The sequence below is a fragment of the Hibiscus syriacus genome, unplaced genomic scaffold (genome assembly GCF_006381635.1).
Source record: "Hibiscus syriacus cultivar Baekdansim isolate YM2019G1 unplaced genomic scaffold, ASM638163v2 tig00111273_pilon, whole genome shotgun sequence".
NCBI lineage: Eukaryota > Viridiplantae > Streptophyta > Magnoliopsida > Malvales > Malvaceae > Hibiscus > Hibiscus syriacus.
This window is the reverse complement of record NW_024063040.1, coordinates 155,627-167,563: the sequence shown is the minus strand read 5'-3', so window position 1 is coordinate 167,563 and position 11,937 is coordinate 155,627. Positions and strand designations below refer to the sequence as shown.

The window sequence follows — 11,937 nt, the reverse complement described above, 5'->3', positions numbered from 1 at the left end:
ATCCATCATTATCATTGTTCTGTTGATACTCCGTCGATACTCCACTAGTGTTCTACCATAGAGTTGAAATATGATATTTAAATTTTTTGAGATTTTTTTATAATTTCATTAAAAGTCTTGATTTTTTTTTGTAAATAAATTGTTTTTATATTTTTCATTAAAAATAATATTTTTTTTATTAAAAAATTTAAAATTACTAAAATTTATAAAATATAATGACGAACAACTAAAAGTAAAGTATAATTGACAAATCGTTAGACACTAATTTCTAGCGAAAAATTATTTTTCTTTCGAGATAAAATTTAGACAGCTAAAAATTATTTTAAATACCAAATTATTTTTATTTCGAAATAAAATTTAGACACTTATTTTTGTATTAAACCTAATACATGTGTAAAACATAAAAACAAATATTATTAATTCGTAATTTTTCAACGCTTGATGAGATTGAACTGGAGTACTGCTTTATTCCAAACCCATGGCAACAACTAAAAAACAATATTCTTGTTCAGCTAACTAGGCCATACTTCTCCAGAACGATCCAACATTCTTTATACGAAAACATGGGGCCAAATTCGAACGGAACAATCCAACACATTAAATAAACCAAGCCAACAGAGTTAAACTGAAGACATGATGGCAGCCATGGATGCCGCTACTCCATCTTCTGCGAAAAGGTTAAGGGGCCAGCAGGAAGCTTCCTGGGAGAAGTGCTCTCTATCATATACCTAGCTGAGTTGCCTTCGGCCATCGGTTTCCCAACACCCACCGTGGATGTTCTTCTCGTAGTACCATGAGTCGACAGCAGAAGCCGAAAACTCCAGTTAAGTACTTTGGGAGCAATCACCCTAAAGAGGAGGAAGGAGTCGTGCCAGCTCGGATACTTCACATACGCATCTCCCCGGCATGCCCCTGAAACGATCAGCCTTGCGAACTCTCCCACGGGCCCACCGCTTGCATGTACCTGTACCAATTTAATATACACATGCATTACACTCACGGGGATGGCAACGCTTTATTTAGACTGAATCCGCAATCACGATAAATGAGGACTGTTCAGTACTTCCCACCGACTTGATTTAAATCCTAATTACGTGATCACCAAATTAGTTTGGATCAACCAGTTAATCCGGCTTTACCTGAATCATGTGAACTTTCAAAATATATTGCAGCTATTTAGTTGATACTTACTTCCCGTTCTTCCTTCCATTGCATTTCAGTTCCCTCTTCAAGCATAAATTTTCCTCTCGCCATTTCGCCTCTGATCCATCCATGTGTCGCGATCGTTATTCCAACCTCATCATTTACTTCAAGCCTGAGAGTGTCGTAGAAATTCACGAGAGCAGCCTTTGCAGCCTAACACAAACACAAAGGAAGGATCAGGGTCATACATATGAAACGAAACAATTATTGGGCCATGAAAGTTAAACCAATTCGTTAATCATTTATGTTACTGTTGAATACAGATAGATACCGATTGTTTACATGTTTCAGTTCAGGTTCAAGTGGATTAGACTGAATGGAATTAACAGATAGCTCTATCTATGAAGATACCAAAATGACAAGAATATAGGTATCTTCATGTGATGATTATGCCGTAATGAAGTTATATATACTCACAGCATACAAACTCATTCTCGGCAATGGTAACCAGTCGACCGAAGCATTCACAATGACTCGACCATTAGTCTGCTGTAGGTACGGAAGAGCAACAAATGTCGGATAAACATTTCCCCAAAAGTTTATGTCCTGAAAATTAACAAACCAACAAATCATTGAGAAAGAAACTCAGAAAAAATTAAGGGGCAAAAAGGATCTCCCCGAGATTACAGTATGGCAGCTATTTGCGGCTTACTAACAAAATGGGAAACACCGAGGTGTCCGTAACTTCATCAAAGTAGAACGTATGCCCCAAACTTGCCGCGTTCACCAAATGATCCACTGCAAGATAAAGTATTGGAAACAAAAAGCGTGAATACAAAAACGATTTGAGCTTCATGTAACTAGTGAAATGCAGTCGTATTTTTTTAATAGTCTTATTTAATTACAATGTAACATCTGTTCAAATTTTTTTAACCTACTGACAATACACACTCAACAAATGCAGCTCAAACTGTAAACAAGCTTAATCAAACTCGAGTATTGTTGAATTCGACTAAACTCAAGAAATTCAAAACTAAACTCAACTTGAAAGTTCATGAGCTTAAAATTGTCAAGCTCGACTCAAACTCAAAATCAAAAATTAAAACTAGACTTGAGCTTAGAAAATTTGAACTCGAGATATTCTTAAACTTAACTCAATTGAAGCTCAAACTTAAACTCAAGGTTGAACATTAAGTAGATAAAAATCTTATATGGTAATTTCTTTATACATATTATATAATTATTAATATTATTAATAATTTAATTTTAAAAATTTCATATATTATTTTTTGAGTTACCCGCAAACTTGCGATTTAGATTTAAAGTTTTCGTTTTGGGCTCATTAAAAACTTGAATTGAGTCCATTCAAATCAAGTGTTAACGGAACTTTGACGGAGTTGAAGTCAAGTAGCTTACTATTTATCTCGGCTCATTTACAACTCTAAACGTAGTTGTTCGAACTCGAATCCTCTCGGAAGAACTAGATTTCCTTTTACCACTAAGGTTCTTAACAGTTGAATTACTTCTAGGCACAACAAATGAGTAGTGGAAATTCATCACACAAATGTTAGCAAACATAATCAAAACATATTTAATTATCAGAACTGGCTAATACCAAATCTGTCGTCGAAACCGAGCATAAGGAACTTACCACGCCCATAGAAGTTTATGGTTTAAGTTACAAATCTCCTACAATCGTCTTCCTTGACAACATCTGCAGCAATCACAATGGCGGCGCTTGCACCAAAATATCTAGCTTTCTCACTAATTGCTCGAAGCCGTTGTTCCCTCCTCGCGACCAACACAAGATTTGCCCTCCTCTTTGCATATTCATAAGCAATTTGCTGCAATATTCACAAACTATTTACAACAACACAAAACGTGATGATATCGAGACTTAAAAAGATAACGGTGACAATGATTACCTCTCCAATACCAGAAGAAGCACCGGTAATAATAACCACTTTGCCATCCATATTCTCTGTAGTATATAAGGTGTTGTAAAGCCACTCGCTTGCATTGATAAAGCACAAGGCAGGCCATGAAAAGGCCAGCATCATCATGGTGGCAGGGGGAACCACTAAGTTGAGAAACGAGTTTACTAAATCCGCCATCACTTAGATTCTCTCAAGATGAATAAATGTCTGATAAAATGCCTCAAAGGAATGCGAATAATGAGTGACGAGATGGAGGAAGGAATAGATATGTGCTGCCGTTACATGCATTGTGGTTTAGGAAGAAAAAAGCACGTGTTGGGGCGTGGCACTGCTTGCTTTGCTATTTTTGTGACACTTGGAAGAGCCTTCTGATCACAAAAGACACTTATTAGGGATTGTCGTTTTTTTTCATTAAATTCATTTAATTTTCATATCATATAGATTAGGGTAAATTATGTCGGTAGTTATCAAATTATTATTTCAGCACTTATTTAAGTTTATTTGTAAAAACGGTTTTTTGTGCTCATTCATTCCTAAGGTTTTTGGTTTAGGCTCGGATTTTGAGTTTTCATCAAATAAATTCTGTTGAAAGTATTAAAATGGTTTTCAAGTTTGGTAACCAACTTTTAAAAAATGATTTTCAAAGTTTGGTAAATGTTTCTTTGAAAATGGTTTTCAAAGTTTGGTAAATGTTTCTTTGAAAAATAATTTTTCAAAGTTTGGTAGATGCTTGTTGAAAAATGATAATGGGATAATCACAATTAATACCTAGGCTTTAGGGTATTTACAAGATTAAGTCCTTAAGTTTCAACTATAAATACATAGCTCATTTAGCTTCAAAACCATCCCAAAAATCATTTATTTCCTCCAATACTAAAGAGCTTTCTTGTGAGTAGTGAGTGTTTTGTAAACACCTGTAAACTTTCTCTCTTAGTAAAAGATCTGCAGCAGTCCGGAGACGTAAGCAAATTGGCTGAACTCCGTTATCAATTTCGGGTATTATTTTTCCATTTTTATTTCGTATTCTCACTAATCTGATTATAGGAAAATTACTTGTACTTGGTTTATTTCCCAACAAATTCTTCTGTTTGTTTATCCTTCTTATCATTATTCAATTTACCCAGATTTTAATTGGTTGATTGTTGACGTTCTTTTTATAATCCGGGTGTTCCGTGTAGAAGAAGTAAGGTTTTTGGTTTGGGTTTTTAATTTTCAGCATTCAAAGAAATTCTTTGGTTTGTTTATTCATTCCAGTAATTCTTCGATTCACTCAGATTTTAATTGGTTGATTATTAACGTATTGTTTATAATCCAGGTGTTCCGTATAGAAGAAGTAATGTTTTGGTAGGGTTTTAAATGCTGGGTGGGATTGTAAACGCCTAAGAACCGATGTTATAACGAGGTTCGAATTCGAGCAACAATATTGGAGAACATGGGTTTCCTTGTTGCTTAATGCATGGTTAGAAGTGGGATTTTGTTTGTTTTATACAAGCACATTCGAGGCATAGCTATTGGAAAACAAGGGATTGTTTAAGGGGGGGGGGGAATTATGGGCTGCATCTACATCAAAGGAGCCAAAGATGAGAGTTTTGACGACAACGGCAAAGAAAAAAGATGGAGATTTCAACGAGGGATCAGTGCAATTGATCGCTCCTACGCCAACAAAGAATGATGATCTTTTAGCTGGTCAACGTTACCCCCTACGCCAACCGTCCAAAACCGGTCGTTTTTCTGTGGATATAGCTGGCTATTCTGCTCGGCCTGTCAACGAACTAGTGGCTGCCAGATGGCCGTCGTGGATAGTTTCAGTTGCCGGAGAAGTTGTTAAGGGATTGCTGCCTCGGCAGGTCGAATCTTTTGAGAAGTTAGAGAAAGTAATGACTTGTCGTCATTTCTCTCTCTTAAATCACTTCACTATTTTTGGCCTTTTTTTCCTTGAATTCAATTTGGTTTCCCCATGCCATTGCATTTCTTATTGAATGCGACAAATTCTTTTCATGAGTGTTTTGGCCCATACCGACATAGTATTTTGTATATGCTTATTGGTCAAGGAGCTTACAGCAGTGTATATAAGGCTCGCGGCCTAGAAACCGGCAAAATAGTTGCCATGTAGAAGGCCGGGTTTGCCAATATGGATCCCGAAAGCGTCCGGCTCATGGCTAGGGAAATCATCATTTTACAGAGGCTTGACCATCCAAATGTTGTGAAGCTTTTGTGTGTAATCACTTCAAGGATGTCGAGCAGCTTGTATCTTGTCTTCGAGTACATGGACCATGATCTTGCAAGGCTTGCAGCAACTCCTGGAATCAAGTTCACCGAGCTGCAGGTATATGTTTCTCTATTGCAATAAAATACCTTGCTCAAGTTATGTCTGCTTTTGGTCTTATAAGAGGCATATGCTATTTTGTTGTAGATAAAATGTTACATGCAAAAGCTGTTTCGTGGCCTTGAACACTGTCACAGCCGTGGTGTTCTCACCGAGACATCAAAGGTTGGAATCTTCTGGTCGACAACAATGGAGTTCTTAAGATTGCAGATCTTTGTTTGGCAACTTTGTTTAAACCGGACCAAAAGGAGCCATTGACAAACCGTATCGTAACTCTGTGGTACAGGGCACCCGAGCTTTTGCTTGGGGCCAATCGATATGGAGTTGCTATAGATATGTGGAGTGCAGGTTGCATCCTTGCTGAATTATTTGCTGGGAAGCTGGTTCTGCCAGGAAGAACAGAGGTAATTTCTCTTTTATGTGTTGGGAATATGACTGTATGACTGATTCTGCATATTGTTGCAAATGCACTCTCATTTTGCTTTGTTCTTCTGTAGAAGAATGCTAACAGACGATGTTACTCGGACTTGGATATGTATATGCCAGATATGGGTATGTACAAGATTTTCTAAGTTGTTTCGTTTCTGATTACTCCAGGAAGAGCAAATGCATAGGATCTTTAAACTCTGCGGTTCACCCTCCGAAGAGTATTGGCAGAAAACGAAACTTACAAATGCAACTAGTTTCAAACCTCGACAACCTTACAAACGATGTGTTGCTGACACTTTCAGAAACTTCCCGCAGTCTGCCTTGTCTCTTGTTGATAAACTCCTGTCGATGAAACCAGATGTTCTAGGATCCGCCACTTCAGCACTTAGAAGTGAGGTATTTGAACACCCAGCTATATGCATTTTTGTTGTTGTTTAGTATTATTTTTCTTCAAATCTTGAAACATGAATTTCTCGTTTGATTTGAATTCAATCATCCTTCTATGATATAGTTGGACCGATGGTTGAATCATCAGTTCTTTACAACTGAGCTTCTCCATTGCAATCCCATCGGATCCTATCCTCCAACCAAGGAAAAGATGCTAAACTCCTTTATGAGGAAGCAAGAAGGTTGGTTGTTTTCATCTTTTTTTTAACCTATGCATACATAAACTCATTCTATGCTAAGTAGTCATGTCTTCTTGTAATTGCAATTCCAGATTATCAATGAAAGTTGATGGGAAAAAAGAACCCCAAGAAAATCATATCAATTTTTTTTTTCCATTCTGATGCATTTATCCGATACTGATGGATGCCTAAGAAAGAAAAGACAAGAATGATTACATAACTCTCTTCTTCTTTTAAGAAATTTTTGAATCCATCTTTAAACTTTTATTCTCTCGTGTAACTTCAGGAAAAGACCAGAGGCTGTCAAGGGGTGGGGAGCTGAATTGGTGAATTCACTGGATTCATTCCCCAGGGACCACCAAAACCGGTTACCACTCTTAAATACGACCATCCTAGTGCCTCGGCCATTGGGTTGATCCTTCCAAGGTCACTTCGCAAAATGGCTTATCTCATTCCTCCTCGATGATCCATATCAGTGCAGTAGAGTTATGGAATAAGGCAGGTTGTACCAGAAACGTTGGCAATATTAGGAAACAGAATTCATTGAACCCTCAGGCAGTCAACACTTCCTATAAGAAAGATGATAGAGCATCAAACAATGATCAAGCCTCGGTAATTTAATCAACTGTTTTCAACCACTTTTCGTTCAACTTTTCTCATTATTATCATGATATCATTTTTAGGTCAGATCATCTAGTCATCTTACGTTATGTACCTATGTTTCTTTGACACGAGTGTGTCTATATGGATATGGTAATGTCTAACATGGGGATGCAACTCTCTCAAATGCTTAGATGGGTATATGTAAGATTTAAGATTCGGATGTCAACTGTCAGTTTCGGGTAGAAATGATCCTCTAGTCGGCTCCTATCATGTCTTTGCCGTGCATCATTTATAATGTTTCATATATTCTTAAACTAATGCAGGTTTATGTAGCAAAGAAAAACAGGATCCACTGTTATGGACCACTGGTGCCTCCTGGTGGAAACAACCAAGTCATGCTTAAAGAGGATGAAAGACAAATCCAGCAGTCTACACGAAAAGGACGAATCGAGAAGTGAGGAAAGCAGTAAAAATTCGCAATGTATAACACAACTGAATCATGGTGGGAATACATGGTAAAAACCGTATGCTCTTTGTTTGCTTCCCTGTAAGAAGCTTGCTCCGAGAGCTCTCCGATACCATTTTCGCTTCGAAATGCCGAGTTGCAACCCTTGTGAACTTTATTTGTTCATCGTCAGAAATCAGAACACAACAAGATTGGGATGGAGATATTACATTGATTTGGGGTCACGAGACTTTCTGATGTTCATGAAATGTTGATAGGGTTGATTTGGTTGGTCTGGTTAACTTGCATTGCAATTGCAAGCAAGAGGCAGTACAGGAATTTGTAGTGTATAGTAGGAATTTGCTTTTTTTTTTCGGCAGCACCATTTTTTTAGTTCTTTTTATATATACACATGCATATATAAGTTAAATTATATCATAGATTATGCATAGATTATGATTTTGCTCTTATACTTTAATTTAGACACTTTTAGTCTTTAATACTTTTCATATTTTAAAATTTTGATTTTGATCCGAATAGTAGCTGTAAAATCTATAAAACTAACTATTGTTAGTTCTTATATGGGTAAACTATGGCTATGATCATCGGTCTTTGAATTTTTATTTTGATCATCGGTCTTTTAATTTTATTAATAAAATCATTTAACTGTTTAAATGTTCTAATCGAACCATCATCCATTAATATTTAAAAGAGGAGATGATGTGACTGTTAAAATATTGGTATATTACATTTTTATCTTCAATATTTACATATTTTATTAGTTTAGTTTTAACTTTAATTTAATTAAATTAATTTAATCTCTAATTAGACGATGACATGTCACTATTAAATCTTCTTTATTTTAATTTACATGATAATATTTTACTACACTTTTTATATATGCTTATCTTCACAAAGCTTGTCAATCTCTCCATCATCTTCCACTTCTTTTTCTTGGAGAGGTAAAAGATAATACGGTGATCAAAGTAAAAGAAGTAAGAATAGTATGGTTAGTTTAAAAAAAAATATTTAAGCATGTAAATGAAAAAAGAGGTAAAATTTGAACACTTTCTTTTTAATTTCCAGGTAACTGGTTTCTGATTGTACCGGTTCAACAACCCAGTTTGGTGCAGTTTTTTCTATCATTGAACCGGAGAAGAAAAGGAGAACGAAGATCAATTGATAGGGAAAAAAAGGCAGTTAATATTATGTACATATGGTTTCATTACCTACACATCAATATTCAGTACTCTTCTTCTTAATTTTATATTCATCCATTAGGCACATTACCTGTTAGATGACCTACCCTATATATCTTGCTTTGGCTTCCTGCTTAATTCTGAGTACTGGCCACCCATTTCCTGCAAAATCTCCTTCCACAAGCTTTCCGACCAAGTGTCCGATGAATCTCCGAAAATCAGATTTGGGCTGCATGCTGCCACGTGCCAATAGCCAGACTCAATTTCCTCTCTCAACTGATCAAGCTGCCATCCAGCATACCCGACGAAAAACTTGAAATCCTGAGACTTGAGCGTTCCTCTCTTCACCAGCTTGGCAGCTTCCTCCAAACTATTTTTAGCACCGAAACAGAGGCCGGGAATCACCTCTTCAAACCCAGGAAGCTCAGATTTCTTTCCAACTCTTAAAAGAAACACACTTGCTTCAAGAGGTCCCCCGAAGTGCAGGGAGCAATCAGCAAAGGTAGTGGCTAATTCGTTATTATTGGGTTTCATGTGTTTGATCTTCTTGTGAAGTGGACGATTAATGACAACTCCAAATGGCCCTTCATGTGGATGTTTGGTTCCGGATCTCAGAAGGAGAACCACCGTTCGTTCAAACGAGCGAACTCCATCAAGCTTCTCAGTGGCAAGAAGAACACAGCCGGTCTCAGGAACCGAAAGTGGGTGTGCCCATTTCTGGCCGAGAGGTTTCGACACATGAGGTGTTCCACCTTGTTTATGAGCATCGGAATCTGTCTTTTCCTCCTGTTAAAAGTTATGGAAAAGTTAATTGTTTCTATAGATCAAGAATTCCAAATTTTCGACACGTCACTTTTGCTTTTCACATACATAGCAGGTCAATTAACATTGAAAAGAACTAACAATAAACTAGAAAGTAAACAGATTTTGCTTCCAAATGCAGCATCTGATAAGAGCAACAAAAAGTTTGAAGAATTACAAAATTATACTGTTAGAATAAGCACAAGGAATTCATTTGATTTCTGCTGCATGCATAGGTGTGTTCTTGACTAAAAGAATTTGTTTCTTAGAAACACTAAGAGAAAGACTTGTGTCCAACATATATAGATATGAAGAAACGACCTCCGAAGATCATCAGAATAATAATAAAAAAAACACTTAGAAAAAATTACCATATCCATGTTTGGCGCACACCCGAGTACAAGTAACATAGATTTTACCCCTCAAATATTGGAGAAGCATACCGTAGGGGTGAGCAAAACTAGACTCGGCTTGAAAAATAGATTTTTTTTTCAATTTCGAGTTATTCGAGTCAACTCGAATTATAAATTCGGTTTTCAAGTTCGAGTCGATATTTTGAATTTTCGAGCTACTTGAAAAACCAAAAATTTGACCAAGTATTTTGACAATTTTACGATTTAGTCCCTGATTTCATTATTTCTTCAATTCCTCCTTCATTTTAAGTCCATATTTTACCAAATTTCAAGTTAAGTTCGAGTTGTAAAATACAACTCATCAACTAGAATAACTCGAAATTTTTTTACTCGACTCGATCGAATGCTCACCCCTAGCAGAATGTACACAATTAAAGGACAAAAAAGGTCACCTGGTAGTTATTATATAGCATTGCCCTGAACTCTCTCCAGTTCGCGTTTAAATCATGGGACATCTGAGAAGCATCATCATCAGATTTGTTGCTGTCTGAAGAATTATTTATTCTCGAATTGTCTCTATCAGGAATTGATTGATCACCATTTCCTGGATAAATTCCCACAAACATTCAAAAACCATGTTAAATTCAAGTTGTGGCAACTCTGACATGCCAATTTATGTATCGAATCATACACTAAATAATGATAACAAGATGAAATCAAGGAAACAAAGAGGAACGTAGGACTAAATGATTTATGGATCACCAAATCTAGATGAATATTGCCAGCGACCTATTGTCCTAGCAGCAAGAGACTCGCATGATACCATTACCTATACTTCTGTCCTTCATATCGAACACACAAGGAAAAAGAAAACAATGCAAGGGGAAAAGAAGGATTTTCAAGTCACATTTGAAAGGGGAACTATAGACCAAGACTGGGTACTAAAGCCGCGATCCTAGCTCGAATAAGAAAAACTAAAACATTTAGACTAAAATAGAATAAAATTTAACACAATAGCATTAGTTGTGGCAACTTTAAATGTCACTTAAACCAAATCGAAATTCCAATAAACACTAACAATTCTACAGTAAGACTAGTACATCAAATCACTAATCTTAGCGAGTTCATTTATTTCAAAACTAACACTTTACTGTTTCAATCAAATGGTCAGTCACCGTCCTTCAATGTTCAAAACTAATCTAATATTTGAATTAATCATCCTCAAACACTTTCAAGTATTCAACAAGATGTAGCTTCAAAAACCCAACGATATAAACAACAAATCATCCACAAAGCTAATTACTGAAAAAGAAAAAAGAAATTAAATAAAAGAGCCAAAATCTATGATTCTTCCTAAATTTGCATGAGAGAAAAAAGGGGAAAGTACGGCATACCGGGAGATGAGGAAGGGGAAGATGAATTATCTCGATTATTGTTCTTAGTCATAGCTTTAACGGTGAAAGAACGATGGGCAGATGAAGGCAGGCATACCCTAGAAATCCTGATTTGAGAGAGTCCGAATTTCGAAATCTTGCAAGAATTGGGTCTTTCAGGAATCGAATTTCTCTTCGTCAACAGAGTAGCGGAAGAAGGATGATTCCCAGGGTTTGCGTTCTTCAAGTGAACTGCCCAAAGATCCATTTCTCTCTCTCTCGAAAATCAGCTACTTGGATCTTCTTTCTCCTGCTCAAAGGTAAAACAGTGTCGTTTGGAATAAAACAAGGAGATTACGATGATGAGAGAAAATCTGTAACAGATTATATGGATTTGATTATTAATGGAATTTTTGCGAAGAAAATAGATAGCACAATACAGCTAGGAACTGAAAATGACTCGCTTGGCTCTCGAATATGCTTTATTTTAGACTCTTTTTCCCCAGTTCTAGATGTTTGGATAACTAACACTATAAGTCATTCACCTATTTTCATGTTTCTTATTTTCTCACCTAATTATATATTCTTTTAATTTAATCACTAACTTTGTGGCAATAACCGTTTGGGTAAACTATTTAAATGTTCGCCAAACTTTTAAATCACTTTCATTTTGGTCCAAGAAAACAATAAATCAATTTAGTC

The 11,937-nt window shown here is 36.3% G+C and overlaps 1 protein-coding gene and 2 pseudogenes across 1 annotated transcript; 1 reads left to right on the top strand and 2 right to left on the bottom strand.

Annotated features, from left to right (window-relative positions):
• Positions 1-655: 655 nt before the first annotated feature.
• LOC120157583 lies at positions 656-3,257 on the bottom strand (annotated as a pseudogene).
• Positions 3,258-4,324: 1,067 nt separating this feature from the next.
• LOC120157670 lies at positions 4,325-7,858 on the top strand (annotated as a pseudogene).
• An 808-nt stretch (positions 7,859-8,666) lies between these two features.
• On the bottom strand, positions 8,667-11,645 carry LOC120157671 (UPF0301 protein MAB_4928c-like). The gene is made up of 3 exons (XM_039168735.1): positions 11,257-11,645; positions 10,315-10,466; positions 8,667-9,494 (listed from the first exon to the last, which is right to left on the bottom strand). The coding sequence occupies exons 1-3, from the start codon at positions 11,501-11,503 to the stop codon at positions 8,817-8,819; spliced, it is 1,077 nt and encodes a 358-aa protein (XP_039024666.1). The 5' UTR covers positions 11,504-11,645; the 3' UTR covers positions 8,667-8,816.
• Positions 11,646-11,937: the final 292 nt, after the last annotated feature.